This window comes from Leopardus geoffroyi, chromosome E2 (genome assembly GCF_018350155.1).
Source record: "Leopardus geoffroyi isolate Oge1 chromosome E2, O.geoffroyi_Oge1_pat1.0, whole genome shotgun sequence".
In the NCBI taxonomy this organism is placed as follows: Eukaryota; Metazoa; Chordata; class Mammalia; order Carnivora; family Felidae; genus Leopardus; species Leopardus geoffroyi.
This window is the reverse complement of record NC_059335.1, coordinates 6,107,569-6,126,760: the sequence shown is the minus strand read 5'-3', so window position 1 is coordinate 6,126,760 and position 19,192 is coordinate 6,107,569. Positions and strand designations below refer to the sequence as shown.

The 19,192-nt window shown below is 43.2% G+C and overlaps 1 protein-coding gene across 1 annotated transcript; it reads left to right on the top strand.

Moving 5' to 3' along the window:
* Positions 1-483: 483 nt before the first annotated feature.
* On the top strand, positions 484-14,356 carry LOC123578488 (protein FRG2-like-1). The gene is made up of 6 exons (XM_045441354.1): positions 484-513; positions 2,752-2,944; positions 11,857-12,228; positions 12,505-12,579; positions 12,802-12,882; positions 13,148-14,356. Exons 1-6 carry the CDS (start codon positions 484-486, stop codon positions 13,711-13,713), a joined length of 1,317 nt encoding a protein of 438 aa, XP_045297310.1. The 3' UTR covers positions 13,714-14,356.
* Positions 14,357-19,192: the final 4,836 nt, after the last annotated feature.

Here is a 19,192-nt window from a genome sequence, read left to right as displayed (position 1 = left end):
TGATAAATAATCCATGAGGATGAAGAGTTACAGCATAGGGAATATAGTCAATAATACAGTAACAACTGTGTGAAGCGACAGAAGGTGACCATACTTATCATGGTGAGCATATCATAATGTACATAGTTGTCAAATCACTACGTTGTACACCTGAAACTAATATGATATTATGTGTCAACTCTACTTCAATTAAAAGTTTTAAAAAAGGAAAAAAAAAACCAAATACATGCCATCTGGGATAAACTGGCATGAATCTGTAGAAGGTAGGTTTTTCTTTAAAGTGTGAGGATGCCAGTTGGCCATGTTGGAATGAGGGAGATTTGGGAGGAGCACCCTCAAATGTCTAAGGTGAGGAAGTAAGGGGAGGCTTCCACTTTACTGAAATTCACTTCAATGGATAAAGAAAATGTGGTGTATCCATATACAATGGAACATTATCCAGCAACACAAAAGAAGGAAATCCTACCATTTGCAACAACACAGATGGCTCTCGAGGGCATTCTGCTAAGCAAGGTAAGTCAGATAGACAAAGATGCATATATGACATATATGATATTGTTTGTATGTGGAATATAAATAAAACCAAACTCCTAGACAATAGAATGGTCATTGACAGGGATGGGCGCCAGGGGAGATGGGGAGATGGTAGTCAAAGGGTACAAGCTTCCAGTTATAAGATGAATAAGTTTCTGGGGTTCTAATGTACAGCATGGTGACAATAGCTAACAATACTGTGTTATATACTTGGAAGTTGCTAAGAGAATAGATTTTAAACATTCCCAATACACCAAAAAAAGAATTACGTAATGAGATAAAGGTCTTAACTACCTCTGTTGTGGTATTCATTTTGCAATATATATGTGTATCAAATTGTCACGTTGTATATCTTAAACTTGCACAATGTTACATGTCAACTGTATCTCAATAAAACTGGGAGGGAAAAACACTCATTGTCTTCATGGTGCTTGCTTAAGATATTAGAATCCCTTCAATATTGTGGGAGGATGCCAATAGTTTTGCTTCTATTTTTCTTTTCTTTTTCATTTTTTTTTTTTTTTTGAGAGAGAGAACACATGCAAATGGGGTAGGGGCAGAAGGAGAGATAGGAGAAGAGGATCTTAAGCAGGCTCCATGCTCAGCATGGCGCTCAGTGTGGGGCTTGATCTCATCACCCCGGGATAATGACCTGAGCTGAAATCAAGAGTCTAATGCTTAGCTGATTGAGCCACCCAGGAGCCCCTCTATTTTTCTTACTTGGACCATTCCTGCTGGGCACTGCAAACCTTGTGCACACTGTGACTGCCAGCATGGCAGTGAAATTGGGGTCCTGGCCAAAGTGCTTGGGTGCAGCATGGGGTGCATCAATAAGTCCACCTCCCATCCTAAGGTTGGTTCATGAGCTAAGAGAGAATTCAGTTCAAGTCTTTTTTTTTTTTTTAAGTTTGAGAGAGACAGAGAGAATGCAAGTGGGGGAGGGGAGAAAGAGAGGGAGAATCCCAAGCAGGCTCTGTACTGTCAGCACAGAGCCCAACGTGGGGCTTGAACTCACAAAACGACGAGATCATGACCTGAGCTGAAATCAAGAGTCAGATGCTCAACCGACTGAGCCACCCAGGTGCCCCTTCAAATCCAAGTCTTTAGATGGAAGGCTGAATGGATCCACATGGGCGGATGTCATCTCAGGTTTCCTGACAGGTCAGATCTATTCCTGGATATGTGGGTAGGCGTCAGCCTGGTAGGATGTTGTAGAAAAACACCAGTCAAATAAAATATGTTTTACCATCAATGAAGAGTAAAAAGACATCTCAAAAAAGGAAAAAGAGACCTAGGACCTATGGAAACATTTCACAGGAAAAGAAATGCAAATGGTCATTTCACATATACGGAGGTATCCAACCTCAAGGGGCGCCTGGGTCGCTCACTTGGTTGAGCATCCGACTCATGATTTAGACTCAGGTCATGATCTCACAGTTGGTGAGTTCCAGCCCCAAATCAGGCTCTGCGCTGGCAGCACAGGTCCTGCTTGGGATTCTGTCTCCCTCTCTCTCTGCCCCTCCCCCACTTAGTCTCTCTCTCTCTCTCTCTCAAAATAAATAAAAGTAAACTACAAAACTGGAAATTTCAGCATACATATTCCTTAAATTTTATAATTTTATTTTATATTTTTATATATTTTATATACAATACAACATTTAAAATATAATATGCAATATAATAATATATAAAAATTTAAACATTATATATTAAACATATATCTGTTATATATAACATACGAGTTATATATATCATATATATTTACATATATTATACAATTTAAAATATATGTGTTATAGGGGGACCTGGCTGCCTTAGTCAGTGGAGCATAAAACTCTTGATCTCAGGGTTATGAGTTTGAGCCCCACATTGGGTGCAGAGATTATGTGAAAGTAAAATCCTTAAAAATATGTTATATATATATATATATTTCATATATTTATATAACATAAAATATATATTTACGTACACAATGGGTAAATTTTTATGTATGATTATATTCTATACATATATTGTTATTATTTATCATTTTGCGTTCCTGAGTGAGGAACCCTGAAAACTATTGAGCTCTTTGTATATTTCTATTGAATCTCTGTCTGAGCTTGGAGATGGCTGTGCAAAGAAAAAGACATCGGATTCCAGCGTCCTCGGATTCCAGTTCTAAGAATGGTTTCAACCACCCAGATTCCTCACCTTTGCCTTTTTTGCTTCTGTCAGTCTTGCCAAGAGGCCCGGGGTCTGGAGTTGCTGAGGCTTCCTTGGTTCCAGGTTCTTCTCTTCCCTGGAGGCCGAGGGCTGGGAGACAAGGGCCCCAGCCCAGCCCTTCAGTGGACACCTCCTGGTCCTCGCCATGTGTCCACAGGCCTGATAACAGTTCTTGCACATTATCTGTGGGTCGAAGAGGACAGTGGTCAGTGAGACAGCATCAATCACAGGAAGTTTTCAAAGGTTACTATCATGACAAGCGTTTTGATTTGGGAATTGTTTTTTCTGGAGGGCACACAGACATGTAACCTCTTAAGCGTCTGGAACTTCATGATACAATCGATAGTCATAACCGCAACTCATTTTATTTTATTTAAAAAAATTTTTTTTATTTAAGTTTTTATTGAAATTCCAATTCACAACCCATTTTAAATCGGGAACCAAGGACAAAAGATCAAAAGGTCTGAGGAGGATGATAAAGACTCAGCTGTCCTTGCAGCTCAAATTTTGGATGCTGAGCAAACTCCATGGGACATAGTGAATATGTCCAGGATGATTGAGAAAGGATGAGGCGGACCAGAAGCTTCCCCCTCCAGCTGGCCTTTTTAATGCCCGAGGAGGCCCCGCTCAAGCTTTGGAGCTCACAGCACCAGCTGGAGACAATCCACTTTGATTAATCACCAGCCCCCTCTGAAGATATAAAGGGATTATTTCCTGTTAATTTTCCTCTGCATTTTTATTTCATTTTTATTTGTTTTTTATTTTGCCACACATCTGATACCATCAACTATAATTTGATGAGTGTCATTTCCAAGCATTTAAGATATTTTAACATACATGTACATACTTTTTAAATTATATATTGCTTTCTGAAAGTGCAAGATATGTATATACATCCATAGACTGTTCAATTCTGTATCATGACTTTTCTCTCAATTGTTTCTGAAGAATCTCCCTTTCCCACCTATACCTGTAGTTCATCCTGTTTCACCACTGTTTGCCATTTACTTGGGTCAACAGACTGGACTTTTTGGTTTTAATCTCTGATCCTATTCAAGGGGATTTATGTTGTTCCTAATATTTTCCTTCCACTGGCAATGCTGCCATGAACATACTTGGCCCATGTTCTTGTTTGCTATGAATTCCCTGTTGCTATAAACAGTGAGGAACCAAATTTCCGGATCATGGTTTTCAGGCATCTTTATATTTAGTCCCCATATTGTCCCCTGAAGGGGTTAAACCAATCACAACCCACACTAACCCTGGAGGAGAGTCTTCAATTCCCCACATCCTTGGTACACAGGGTAATGTCTGAATTTTTATTAATTATATGCATGTGAATTCGTGATGTTGTTTGTTTATTTCCATTTGTTTTATTGTAAGCAATGCTGTACATAACATAACATCATATCCTTTTTTTTTAATATATGAAATTTATTGTCAAATTGGTTTCCATACAACACCCAGTGCTCATCCCAAAAGGTGCCCTCCTCAATACCCATCACCCACCCTCCCCTCCCTCCCACCCCCCATCAACCCTCAGTTTGTTCTCAGTTTTTAACAGTCTCTTTTTTTTTTTTTTTTAATTTTTTTTTTCAACGTTTATTTATTTTTGGGACAGAGAGAGACAGAGCATGAACGGGGGAGGGGCAGAGAGAGAGGGAGACACAGAATCGGAAACAGGCTCCAGGCTCTGAGCCATCAGCCCAGAGCCTGATGCGGGGCTCGAACTCACGGACCGCGAGATCATGACCTGGCTGAAGTCGGACGCCTAACCGACTGCGCCACCCAGGCGCCCCAGTTTTTAACAGTCTCTTATGCTTTGGCTCTCTCCCACTCTAACCTCTTTTTTTTTTTTTTCCTTCCCCTCCCCCATGGGTTTCTGTTACGTTTCTCAGGATCCACATAAGAGTGAAACCATATGGTATCTGTCTTTCTCTGTATGGCTTATTTCACTTAGCATCACACTCTCCAGTTCCATCCACGTTGCTACAAAAGGCCATATTTCATTTTTTCTCATTGCCACGTAGTATTCCATTGTGTATATAAACCACGATTTCTTTATCCATTCATCAGTTGATGGACATTTAGGCTCTTTCCATACTTTGGCTATTGTTGAGAGCGGTGCTATAAACATTGGGGTACAAGTGCCCCTATGCATCAGTACTCCTGTATCCCTTGGATAAATTCCTAGCAGTGCTATTGCTGGGTCATAGGGTAGGTCTATTTTTAATTTTCTGAGGAACCTCCACACTGCTTTCCAGAGTGGCTGCACCAATTTGCATTCCCACCAACAGTGCAAGAGGGTTCCCGTTTCTCCACATCCTCGCCAGCATCTATAGTCTCCTGATTTGTTCATTTTGGCCACTCTGACTAGCGTGAGGTGATATCTGAGTGTGGTTTTGATTTGTATTTCCCTGATAAGGAGTGACGTTGAACATCTTTTCATGTGCCTGTTGGCCATTCGGATGTCTTCTTTAGAGAAGTGTCTATTCATGTTTTCTGCCCATTTCTTCACTGGGTTCTTTGTTTTTCGGGTGTGGAGTTTGGTGAGCTCTTTATAGATTTTGGATACTAGCCCTTTGTCCGATGTGTCATTTGCAAATATCTTTTCCCATTCCGTTGGTTGCCTTTTAGTTTTGTTGGTTGTTTCCTTTGCTGTGCAGAAGCTTTTTATCTTCATAAGGTCCCAGTAATTCACTTTTGCTTTTAATTTCCTTGCCTTTGGGGATGTGTCGAGTAAGAGATTGCTACGGCTGAGGTCGGAGAGGTCTTTTCCTGCTTTCTCCTCTAAGGTTTTGATGGTTTCCTGTCTCACATTCAGGTCCTTTATCCATTTTGACTTTATTTTTGTGAATGGTGTGAGAAAGTGGTCTAGTTTCAACCTTCTGCATGTTGCTGTCCAGTTCTCCCAGCACCATTTGTTAAAGAGACTGTCTTTTTTCCATTGGATGTTCTTTCCTGCTTTGTCAAAGATGAGTTGGCCATACGTTTGTGGGTCTAGTTCTGGGGTTTCTATTCTATTCCATTGGTCTATGTGTCTGTTTTTGTGCCAATACCATGCTGTCTTGATGATTGCAGCTTTATAGTAGAGGCTCAAGTCTGGGATTGTGATGCCTCCTGCTTTGGTTTTCTTCAAAATTACTTTGGATATTCAGGGCCTTTTGTGGTTCCATATGAATTTTAGGATTGCTTGTTCTAGTTTTGAGAAGAATGCTGGTGCAATTTTGATTGGGATTGCATTGAATGTGTAGATAGCTTTGGGTAGTATTGACATTTTGACAATATTTATTCTTCCAATCCATGAGCAGGGAATGTCTTTCCATTTCTTTAAATCTTCTTCAATTACCTTCATAAGCTTTCTATACTTTTCAGCATACAGATCTTTTACATCTTTGGTTAGATTTATTCCTAGGTATTTTATGCTTCTTGGTGCAATTGTGAATGGGATCAGTTTCTTTATTTGTCTTTCTGTTGCTTCATTGTTAGTGTATAAGAATGCAACTGATTTCTGTACATTGATTTTGTATCCTGCAACTTTGCTGAATTCATGTATCAGTTCTAGCAGACTTTTGGTGGAGTCTATCGGATTTTCCATGTATAATATCATGTCATCTGCAAAAAGCGAAAGCTTGACTTCATCTTTGCCAATTTTGATGCCTTTGATTTCCTTTTGTTGTCTGATTGCTGATGCTAGAACTTCCAGCACTATGTTAAACAACAGCAGTGAGAGTGGGCATCCCTGTCATGTTCCTGATCTCAGGGAAAAAGCTCTCAGTTTTTCCCCATTGAGGATGATGTTAGCTGTGGGCTTTTCATAAATGGCTTTTATGATCTTTAAGTACGTTCCTTCTATCCCGACTTTCTCAAGGGTTTTTGTTAAGAAAGGGTGCTGGATTTTGTCAAAGACCTTTTCTGCATCGATTGACAGGATCATATGGTTCTTCTCTTTTTTTTTTTTGTTAATGTGATGTATCACGTTGATTGATTTGCGAATGTTGAACCAGCCCTGCATCCCAGGAATGAATCCCACTTGATCATGGTGAATAATTCTTTTTATATGCCATTGAATTTTATTGAGAATTTTTGCATCCATATTCATCAGGGATATTGGCCTGTAGTTATCTTTTTTTACTGGGTCTCTGTCTGGTTTAGGAATCAAAGTAATACTGGCTTCATAGAATGAGTCTGGAAGTTTTCCTTCCCTTTCTATTTCTTGGAATAGCTTGAGAAGGATAGGTATTATCTCTGCTTTAAACGTCTGGTAGAACTCCCCTGGGAAGCCATCTGGTCCTGGACTCTTATATGTTGGGAGATTTTTGATAACCGATTCAATTTCTTCGCTGGTTATGGGTCTGTTCAAGCTTTCTCTTTCCTCCTGATTGAGTTTTGGAAGCGTGTGGGTGTTTAGGAATTTGTCCATTTCTTCCAGGTTGTCCAATTTGTTGGCATATAATTTTTCATAGTATTCCCTGATAATTGTTTGTATCTCTGAGGGAGTGGTTGTAATAATTCCATTTTCATTCATGATTTTATGTATTTGGGTCATCTCCCTTTTCTTTTTGAGAAGCCTGGCTAGAGGTTTGTCAATTTTGTTTATTTTTTCAAAAAACCAACTCTTGGTTTCGTTGATCTGCTCTACAGTTTTTTTAGATTCTATATTGTTTATTTCTGCTCTGATCTTTATTATTTCTCTTCTTCTGCTGGGCTTAGGCTGCCTTTGCTGTTCTGCTTCTATTTCCTTTAGGTGTGCTGTTAGATTTTGTACTTGGCATTTTTCTTGTTGCTTGAGATAGGCCTGGATTGCAAGGTATTTTCCTCCCAGGACTGCCTTCGCTGCATCCCAAAGCGTTTGGATTGTTGTATTTTCATTTTCGTTTGTTTCCATATATTTTTTAATTTCTTCTCTAATTGCCTGGTTGACCCATTCATTATTTAGTAGGGTGTTCTTTAACCTCCATGCTTTTGGAGGTTTTCCAGACTTTTTCCCGTGGTTGATTTCAAGCTTCATAGCATTGTGGTCTGAAAGTATGCATGGTATAATTTCAATTCTTGTATATTTATGAAGGGCTGTTTTGTGACCCAGTATATGATCTATCTTGGAGAATGTTCCATGTGCACTCGAGAAGAAAGTATATTCTGTTGCTTTGGGATGCAGAGTTCTAAATATATCTGTCAAGTCGATCTGATCCAATGTATCATTCAGGGCCCTTGTTTCTTTATTGACCGTGTGTCTAGACGAGCTATCCATTTCTGTAGGTGGGGTGTTAAAGTCCCCTGCAATTACCACATTCTTATCAATATGGTTGCTTATGTTTATGAGTAATTGTTTTATATATTTGGGGGCTCCTGTTTTCGGTGCATAGACATTTATAACTGTTAGCTCTTCCTGATGGATAGACCCTGTAATTATTATATAATGCCCTTCTTCATCTCTTGTTACAGCCTTTAATTTAAAGCCTAGTTTGTCTGATATAAGTATGGCTACTCCAGCTTTCTTTTGGCTTCCAGTAGCATGATAAATAGTTCTCGATCCCCTCACTCTCAATCTACAGGTGTCCTCAGGTCCAAAATGAGTCTCTTGTAGACAGCAAATAGATGGGTCTTGTTTTTTTATCCATTCTGATACCCTATGTCTTTTGGTTGGCGCATTTAATCCATTTACATTCAGTGTTATTATAGAAAGATACGGGTTTAGAGTCATTGTGATGTCTGTATGTTTTATGCTTGTAGTGATGTCTCTGGTACTTCGTCTCACAGGGTCCCCCTTAGGATCTCTTGTAGGGCTGGTTTAGTGGTGACAAATTCCTTCAGTTTTTGTTTGTTTGGGAAGACCTTTACCTCTCCTTCTATTCTAAATGACAGGCTTGCTGGATAAAGGATTCTCGATTGCATATTTTTTCTGTCTAGCACACTGAAAATCTCGTGCCAATCCTTTCTGGCGTGCTAAGTTTCAAAAGAGAGATCAGTCACGAGTCTTATAGGTCTCCCTTTATATGTGAGGGCACGTTTACCCCTTGCTGCTTTCAGAATTTTCTCTTTATCCTCGTATTTTGCCAGTTTCACTATGATATGTCGTGCAGAAGATCGATTCAAGTTACGTCTGAAGGGAGTTCTCTGTGCCTCTTGGATTTCAATGCCTTTTTCCTTCCCCAGTTCAGGGAAGTTCTCAGCTATGATTTCTTCAAGTACCCCTTCAGCACCTTTCCCTCTCTCTTCCTCCTCTGGGATACCAAATATGCGTATATTATTTCTTTTTAGTGTATCACTTAGTTCTCTAATTTTCCCCTCATACTCCTGGATTTTTTTATCTCTCTTTCTCTCAGCTTCCTCTTTTTCCATAACTTTATCTTCTAGTTCACCTATTCTCTCCTCTGCCTCTTCAATCCGAGCCGTGGTGGTTTCCATTTTGTTTTGCATTTCGTTTAAAGCGTTTTTCAGCTCCTCGTGACTGTTCCTTAGTCCCTTGATCTCTGTAGCAAGAGATTCTCTGCTGTCCTCTATACTGTTTTCAAGCCCAGCGATTAATTTTATGACTATTATTCTAAATTCACTTTCTGTTATATTATTTAAATCCTTTTTGATCAGCTCATTAGCTGTTGTTATTTCCTGGAGATTCTTCTGAGGGGAATTCTTCCGCTTGGTCATTTTGGATAGTCCCTGGAGTGGTGAGGACCTGCAGGGCACTTCCCCTGTGCTGTGGTGTATAACTGGAGTTGGTGGGCGGGGCCGCAGTCCGACCTGATGTCTGCCCCCAGCCCACCGCTGGGGCCACAGTCAGACTGGTGTGCCTTCTCTTCCCCTCTCCTAGGGGCGGGATTCACTGTGGGGTGGCGTGGCCCGTCTGGGCTACTTGCACACTGCCAGGCTTGTGATGCTGGGGATCTGGCGTATTAGCTGGGGTGGGTAGGCAAGGTGCACGGGGGCAGGAGGGGCAGGCTTAGCTCGCTTCTCCTTAGGTGATCCACTTCAGGAGGGGCCCTGTGGCAGCGGGAGGGAGTCAGATCCGCTGCCGGAGGTTTGGCTCCGCAGAAGCACAGAGTTGGGTGTTTGCACGGAGCGAGGAAGTTCCCTGGCAGGAACTGGTTCCCTTTGGGATTTTGGCTGGGGGATGGGCGGGGGAGATGGCGCTGGTGAGCGCCTTTGTTCCCCACCAAACTGAGCTCTGTCGTCCAGGGGCTCAGCAGCTCTCCCTCCCTTTGTCCTCCAGCCTTCCCGCTTTCCGAGCAGGGCTGTTAACTTATGACCTCCCAGACGCTAAGTCGCGCTTGCTGTCGGAACACAGTCCATCAGGCCCCTCCGCTTTTGCCCGCCAGACTCGGGGGCTCTGCTTGGCCGGCGAGCCGCCCCTCCTCCCGGGCTCCCTCCCGCCAGTCCGTGGAGCGCACACCGCCTTGCCGCCCTTCCTACCCTCTTCCGTGGGCCTCTTGTCTGTGCTTGGCTCTGGAGTCTCCGTTCTGCTAATCCTCTGGCGGTTTTCTGGGTCATTTAGGCAGGTGTAGGTGGAATCTAAGTGATCAGCAGGACGCGCGGTGAGCCCAGCATCCTCCTGCGCCGCCATCTTCCTCAATCCTCCATAACATCATATTCATCACAGTCTTACTAACACGTGAATTGTCCTTTTGAATTTCTCATTCAATTCACTGCGGATTGTTTTTCTTTCCTTTTAATGGGTAGACATTACTTTTTATATATTCTGGATATATTTCTCTCAAAGTGATGGGAATTGCAAGTATGCACTTCCATTTTGTACCTGGCCTTAAATTATATTTTCAGACAGAATGTACCAGATAATAAATATTAGTAATGTAGGAACTTTATTTAGATCCTGGTTCAAAACAAACAAACAAAAACAATTTAAAAATGTGTTTGAGTAATTTGGGAGAATGTGACTATGAACTGGGTATTAGATGATGTTAAGAAACTAAAGAATAGGGGTGCCTGGCTGGTTCACTCAGTAAAGCATGTGACTTTTGTATTCAGAGTTGTGAATTTGAGTCCCAGGTTGGGTGTAGAGATTACTTAAAAATAAAATCTTCAAAAAAATAAAGTAAAAAGTAATTTGTGTTGTAATAGACTGGGAGTCTTTTTGTTATCTTTTATATCCTCGAGTAGTTATTTATTAGAGATGAATTTTATGGCTCGCCACTGGTTGATTACAGAAATCCTGAATTTCACGATTTGCACTCAAGATTCCAGCTCCATTTCCCACTGAACCCCCATTCCAAAGGAGAAGTTTTCAGTGGATGATACAAGAATGGCAAAACACCCACACATTTTGAGGTGGCCTCAAAAAACAGATTCACTTTATTTTCTTTAATTGTGTGAATGCTTGAAATTTCCATATTAAAACCTTTAATGAGGGCACTTGAGTTGCTCAGTCAGTGAAGCTCAGGTCTTGATCTCAGGGTTGGTGGGTTGAAGACCCACATGGTGCTGAGCACTGTGAGTGAGGAGCCTGCTTGGGATTCTCTCTGCCCCTCCCCCCCCCACTTGCACGTGCATTCTCTCTCTCTCAAAATAAATAAATAAACTATTAAAAGGGTTTAAAAACCTTTAATGGAAATAAATCAATATTGGCGAACTATCTTCACCATGAATTATTTTTAGTTCATTGCTGGTTTCACTTTTATATAAACATGTGGTATTTGTCAGATGTACTTATAGGTAAGATTGACTTGTTGATGTTCCTACAGTGACATCCAGTCCTTAAAGGTCCAGGCAGAGTTCCCGCTCTCTTTGGCCAAGAATGGAAACACAGGAGAGAAATACGCCCTTTGCATCAGAGGGGTCTGGTGGACATTTTTTTTTAAGTCCGATTTTCCTTTGACTTACTCAGAACGAAATTATCAGTGAGAAGAATACTGACAATACACGTTTTCCAACGATATGGAAGAAATCTTTCTGATAAACCTACCTAATCCCTGTACTCCTGGGAAGAAGGAACACGAATCCAGCAGGGTCTTAACTACTTGTGGGTGGGAGTTGGACCAGAAGTAAGAGAGGGAGGGGTCCCCAGCCTTCCAGTCCCTCTGCCCCCTGGCTTTGCTGTCCCGCTTTTTGTCACCACGACAGGCCCCTAAAAGGCTCCCCTTGGCTGAGTGGGGCCTCCCACAGGAAGCACAAGCGGCCACGTTCCATCTCTCGCGAGAGCCCAGGTTCCCAAGCGGCAGGAAGGTGGAATTTTTCCAGCCAATAGGAGCGAGCCACGCCCTGCGAGGGCGCCTATAAAAGGCAGGTGCCAGCGGCCAGGCTGCACTTGGGAGACCTGGTGGTGCAGGGAGAAGGCTGTCCCCGGGGGCTTCCAGATGGACTCTGGAACTGAAGGCTCAGAGCCCCGCAGCTCCTCCGTGCGACACCCCACTGACCGGCCGCCCTGCCACCAGAACTCGTTCCCAGAAAGCGGCTCGGATGTGGAGGAGAAAGCACTGGAAGGGAAAGAGGAGACGTTACTGTCGCCGTTGAGAGAGAGCCGCACCCAAAGGCGAGGTAGGAGTCGGGTGGGTTGTGTTGGGGGGGCTGGAAGGAGGGGTAGGGGTCAGGGTTGTATTCGGAAATCGGTGGTAGGGAACATCACCCAGCTCCAGGGAGGCTTTGAGAAGCGGGGCATTGATCCCCAGGGACCAACTTGCTCAGGTTCACCTCGGACCCTGGCTGAACAGCCTCTGTTGAGAGAACCGTCCACAAATCGGGGTCTGGGATGGACTAGAGGGTTCTGCGGGCCTCGAGAGAGGCCACTCGCGCAAACGGCCTCTTTTCCCCCAGGGTCAGAGCCCAAGACAGAGGAGGAGGATCCCAGGGAAAGTGAGCCCAAAAGGGACAGCTGCATTTCCGGATCAGGTGAGAGCTGGTTTTGCTGGGGAGGGGGCACAGGACGTGGGGCGGCTCAGTCTCCCCGGTCAGGGAACTGGAGCTCGGGGGCACCCTCGCACATCCTGGGCTCTAGGAAGAGCTGGGAACCTGGTCTTGGCTGCCAGCCCCGGTCCTCGCGTGTGCAGGACGGATTAGGGCCGCGAGGGTGTCGGCCCGAGGCGGTCACCAAACCTCTGGCCTTGTCCACAGAATCGGAAGGCTGCTCCAGTTGGGAGGGCTCCGGCAAGAGGAAAGTCACTTCCAGCGACAGCACCTGCCCCCCAGCAGCAGGTAGGATCTTGCTTTGGGGCGGAGGTGCGCGGAGAGGAAGGCAGGTCCAGCACGCGGGGCGTGGGCACCGAGGGTTGTTGAGGGGCTGAATCGGGTGAGGAGGCCCTGGAATCCAGGGAGCTCTGGGGGACCCGTGCCGGGCCTGGCCTCGCCTCGTCCCAGAGCCGGGGCAGGAAGGCTTAGGAGACCGGCGGGGTTCACCCGAGGGGGTGGGGTCCCCGGGAATCCAGCTGGCGGGGCGCTCGGCCACTTGCTGCCTCCGCAGGGGCCTCTCCAGCAGGTGAGCGCAGTGTGACTCCGGGAAAGAGGAAACGGACGACGCCGGACTCGGGCCAGGGCAGCGAGAGCGAGGAGACCGCGGGTGCCCAGCGCAGGAGACGCGGGGCGCGGGGCGCCGGGCGCGGCCGACGGAGCAGGTGCAGGTCCCCGGGAGACCGGCCGCCCCCACTTCGGAAGAGGCTGGTGACCGCCGTGCGCGCCCTGTCTGAGGCCGTCCGTCAGGACGTGGCTGGGGCGTGGGAGCAGCGGGAGCGTTCCCCGCTGACCTGGGAGCAGCGCTCGGGGCTCGGGCGGCTCTGGGCGCCTCTGTGCGCGGCCTTGCAGACCGTCTACACCATGGCCAACCAGGCGGCCTATGTCTTCCCTGCAGAGAGCTGGCTCGTCCCAGCCCCGCCGCCGGGCCCCCGGGCTCCAGCTGGGGATACAGGAGAAGCCCGGGGCTCCCCCCGCGAGGGACACGGGGCCTCCCCTCCGCGGGCCGGGAGCGAGGCCGCCCGCACTCCGTCAGGCGCCCGCGCTGCCGCAGAGCTGCGCGCGCAGCCCGCGGGGTGAGACCGAGGCCCTGCTACCGCCCACACTGCGGGCACCGCGCGTGTCAGACTTGGGGCGCTCGGAGCAAAGGCACTGCAAACACCGAGTGCGGAGCTGACGAGCTCGTGTCCGATTTCGTGTTAGGCACCGTAGTGTGTTTTGAGGGTCTTAGGACGGCCGAGCATTATTTCATGATGAGAACAGGTATCGGGGTGTAATTCCTATGTTGTTGCCAACGTCTCGCCAAGTAAACATACTTCTCTCCTCCCCTTTGATCCGAAAAGGCGCTAAGTCTTGGGTCCCCTGCCTCCAGTCTTGGAGGACTGAAGCCACAGGCCTGGGGGAGCATCTGTGTGGAGGGATGGTTGTACTGTGGTTTGTCCTTCGCTTTTCTGTTACTTTATATGAAACCTGGTTCAAGATACATTAGTGTTATTGACCGTATGTGCTTATTCTCACAGCTGGCTCATATGCCAAATTTTAAATTTTCTTCTAGTTTGCAGATTTCAAGTTATCCTATTTATGAGAGGATATTTAAGATAGATGCTGTCATTTTATATATATTTTATGTACTTTCCAATTTGTATTTTACACTGGGATCGTGTAGTCTTTCATCTATAAATGTGCAGAATTTTATGTAAGCAAAATCAACCTTTTTCCGTATTGTCTTGTCCTTTGGTTCCTAATTTCTACATAACAACGATAAAATAAAAATGCTGCTCATGGATTGTAGGTCTTAGATAATTTCATATTTATCTAGATGGAGTTTGTCTTATGGCAAGTGAGGGTTAGGAAGGAGGCTGTTTTCTTTTCACCTCTACTGCATTTCCACCTTGACTTTCCTACACCTAGCAGCTCTTATTGTAGGACGGGGATAGCAGTCAATTATCCCACTGAATGGGGCAATTCAATTATAATATATTATAAATCAGTTTGAACCTATGCCCTGGCTTCAAATTATACAAAACAAGTGCCTGCATGTGTACAAAAAATTACAATTGGCAAGTTACATTTGGGGATTGGAGGTGCTATTACCAAAGGATGAAAAATGAAATTTTAAAATAATAAAATAATACAACAAAATAAAATAAAAAACAGAACACCTGGGAATAAATCCAATAAAAATGTATCAAGTGTATATGAGAAACCATATAAGATTTCAGAAATATATGAAAGTAGACAGAAACAAATATAAAATCACATCATTGTTCTTAGGTAGAAAAACTCCATGTTATCAAACATCAATTGTCCCTAAGCTAATTTATAAATTTAATTTGTTTCTGAAACAGATACCACCAGTTCCTTATTGAATCCAAGCATGTTATTACAAAAAAAAAAAAAATCCCTACAGCTGAAAATACAAATAAAAATATGCAAGAAAACTCTGAAAAAGAAAAAAAAGACGAGGGTAAACTTTTAGTTAAGCAAGAGCTCCAGAGATCTCCTGTATAACATTGCACATATAGTCATCAATGTATTTGTACACTTAAAAATCCATTAAGAGTGGGGCAAGTGGACTGCACCCCAATGTTTAGAGCAGCGCTATGGACAATAGCCAAATTATGGAAAGAGCCCAAATGTCCATTGACTGATGAAGGATAAAGAAGTGGTATATGTATGCAATGGAGTACTACTCGGCAATCAAGAAGAATGAAATCTTGCCGTTTGAAACAATGTGGATGGAACTAGAGTGTATTATGCCAAGCAACGTAAATCAGAGAAAAACAAACATATGATTTCACTCATATGTGGAATTTGAGAAACTCAACAGATGAACATAGGGGAAAGGAAGGGAAATTAAGATAAAAACCAAGAGGGAGGCAACCATAAGGGACTCTCAAGTACAGAGAACAAACTGAGGGTTGCTGGAGAAGGGGTGTGTGTGGGGAATGGGTTTTGGGTGATGGGCATGAAGGAGGGCACTTTTTGGGATGAGCACTGGGTGTTATGTGTAAGAGATGAGTCACTGGGTTCTACTCTTGAAGCCAAGACTACACTTATGTTAACTAAAATTTAAACTAAAAAATAAAGAGGGGTGCGTCTGGTGACTTAGTTAAGCGTCTGACTTTGGCTCAGGTCATGATCTCATAGTTCATGAATTTGAGTCTGCATTGGGCTCTTTGCTGTCAGCAAGGAACCCACTTCAGATCTTCTGTCCCCCTCTCTCTCTGCCCCTCCGCAGCTCATGCTCTGTCCCTCTCTCTCAAAAATAAACATTTTAAAAAATCCATTATAGGGTAGATCTCATTTTTAAGTATTCTGAAAAACAAAGAAAAAAGAAAAAAAATGGATAGGCAGCTCTATGAAACATGTTTCTTAAATAAGACTGATAGATGAGTAGAGATAAGAATTCAAAAATAGACCAAAGTATATGAGGTTAATAAGCAATAAGAAATTGGGGATGACATCATTAATACTTGGGGTTTGGTAGTTGATATTACTTGATATTACTATCACAAAGGTAAGAAATTGATTTACTCTTCACATCCTATAATAAGGTAAAGGTCCAATGAAAAGTACAACTGCATGTTAAAAAACAAAAAGCTTATTTTCATTGCAGACTCTGCCTATTAAATGGAAATCAAAAATACCTTCTCTCCTTCCTGTTAGAACAGTTGGCTCAGTGTGAAGGTCATGGCAGTCAGTACATGCAGGAGGGAGGCAGCCAGATCTTAAGGTCTGGGTTTATGATTCCGCAACCTCCCCTTCCTGAAGAAATAATCATTTCATCTAGAACTCCAGTGAGAGCACAGGTTTGGGGAACTGAGAATATTGAAAAGCTTTTCTTCCTCCCAGTTGCTACTTGCCAAAAACCAATTATAAGTTCCAAATCAGCATCTCTCAGGTGTTTGGGAGAAGCTCTCTCTTTTCCACAAGCCCTGGAGGTAGACAAGTGCTCAAGAGGAGGGCAGGAAATGCTGAGGTCTGATAGATGAGGGACTGTTGAGGAAACACTTGAATTTCTTTTTTTTTTTTTAATTTTTTTTAATGTTTATTTTTGAGACAGAGAGAGACAGAGCATGAATGGGGGAGGGGCAGAGAGAGAGGGAGACACAGAATCGGAAGCAGGCTCCAGGCTCTGAGCCATCAGCCCAGAGCCTGACGCGGGGCTCGAACTCACGGACCGTGAGATCGTGACCTGAGCTGAAGTCGGACGCTCAACCGACTGAGCCACCCAGGTGCCCCAGGAAACACTTGAATTTCAATGGGTTCTCTGCTCTCTTGAGAAATTCTACCCCAAATAGAGTTGTTTCTAACATTCAGACCACTAAGGTGACCTATCATATAAGTTATAAGCATAGAAATGAAATCAAAGTATATGCAAAGGATTTTCAGAGTTACAATCAAAGAACATGCCAACAATGATTTACATCAGGGATCACTGGATTATTTGCACAACTCAGTGCCAATATATTTGGAAGTGTACATGACATGGAAATTTGTTAGGAAGATATGCTTTACCAATTTTGATCTCCCTAGTGTTAACAGGAAGTCTAAACAGAACAGCATCTACAAAAAGGGAGAAGTTTCTGAGACCCTCACAAATAAAAGCACCAGGATCAGATGATGAAATGGGCAGATTCAATAATTCCTTTAATGCTCAGATAAGCCAATACTCATTTAAATTAATTTTTAAGATGTTTAAATTTATTTTGAGAGAAAAAGAGAGAGAGATAGAATATAAGCATGCAAGTGGGGGAGGGGGACAGAGAGAGAGGGAGAGAGAGAATCCCAAGCAGGTCCAGACTGTCAGTGCAGAGCCTGACACAGTGCTGAGTATCACCAAATGTGAGATCAGGTCCTGAGCCAAAATCCCGAGTCGGAGGTGTAACCAACTGAGCCACCCAGGGGCCCCAATGTTCATTTAAATAGCATTTGATGGTTATATCTTTCCACACCTATATTTTTGCTGAGTTTTCAGTCATCAGCTCTAATTGCCTTTATTATTAAAAAAAAAATTTTTTTTTTACATTTATTTATTTTTGAGAGACAGAGCACAAGTTGGGGGAGGTGCAGAGAGAGAAGGAGACACAGAATCCCAAGCAGGCTCCAGGCTCTGAATCGTCAGCACAGAGCCCAATGCGGGGTTTGAACTCACAAACCGTGAGATCAGGACCTGAGCCAAAGTCGGATGCTTAACCGACTGAACCTCCCAGGCTCCCCTAATTGACTTTATTATTAAGAAACATGAGTTCAAACTAATCCTTTGTTTTTCGTACCATAAATACACAATCAAATACTCCCCATGTCTAAGTCAGACAGACATTAGAACCATAATGGTGGACAATCCTTAGTTCACAAATACAAATACATACACATTACACATAGATGCAAACACACGTGCATATGCACAACATAATACTCAAATGCACAGCCATATACCCTCACACAATCACACCCTCATACACTCCATAGCAAACTCACACTCATGCACATGCTCATCAAACACAAGCACACACATTTACACACTCGCCTGTACTCCCACATTCCCAGTCCCGTGTGATTACATTCAAAGGGTCTGCATGCACATGTGTATCTCGACAATGTGCTCATATGTTGGAAGAATACAGGCATCTCCTGACCTTGGATGCCAGACAATAGAGGCACTTTCCACCTCTTTTACTTCTTCCATCCCTACAACAATCCCAAAGATGATATTTACCAAGTGAGATGTCTTAAACTGCTGTGAGCATTGCCACTTCAGGTCCAGGAGAATGGGGCCGAGTTGGAAGGTTGCAGGTGTGTTAGAGCAGGGTCCAAATGAGGCCAGAGGGAGGCAGAGAGCATGGGAGCACGGAGGAATAGATGGAAAACTCTTCAAAGGCATATGATGCCATAGTACTTGGTAAATACAGATTGGGACAGAAAAGCAAGGGGGAAAGGCTAAGTATGGGGTCAAAGTCAGGGACATCAGTATGAGCACAGAGTTGGCTGTAGATATGCAAGTAAAATCACTATGAAAAATAATTCAGTAAGCTAATAGGATATAATATTAATATATAAAAAAAAAAAGAAAAAAGAAAAAGGGCTCATGAAATAAATAGCTTTAAAAAAATAAAATGAAATAAACTGACCAGGAATGAACCTAACAACAATGTGTAAAGCCAATATGTAGGAAAAAAATAAAACATTACTGAAATATATGAAAGTAGGAAATGAATGTAAATTTATATAATGTTCTTGGGTAGAAAAACTCATTATAAAAAGGTCAATTCTCCTTAAGCCAATTTATAAATTTAATTGGATCCTGATATAGATACCATCAGTTAGTTTTTCAAACTAGCAGTGTTATTGCAAAAACCTTACAGAATAATGAACAAATAAGAATAGCCACAAAAACTCTAAACAAAACAAGACAAAACAAAACAAAAAAAATGAGTATGGTTATCCTCCTGAGATGTTTATTTATGAAGAGGGTATTGTATCAGTGAAGTTAAAAATTCAGAAGTATGTCAAAGTGCACAAGAAAAGTTAATAACCAGTAAAAACTAAAGTGGGG

Coding starts and splice junctions, on each gene's coding strand:
- LOC123578488 (XM_045441354.1), top strand. CDS start 484: ATGGCTCTCGAGGGCATTCTGCTAAGCAAG. Junction 2,945..11,856: donor GTGGGTCGAAGAGGACAGTG/GTCAGTGAGACA, acceptor GGCCTCCCACAG/GAAGCACAAGCGGCCACGTT. Junction 12,580..12,801: donor CAGCTGCATTTCCGGATCAG/GTGAGAGCTGGT, acceptor CCTTGTCCACAG/AATCGGAAGGCTGCTCCAGT.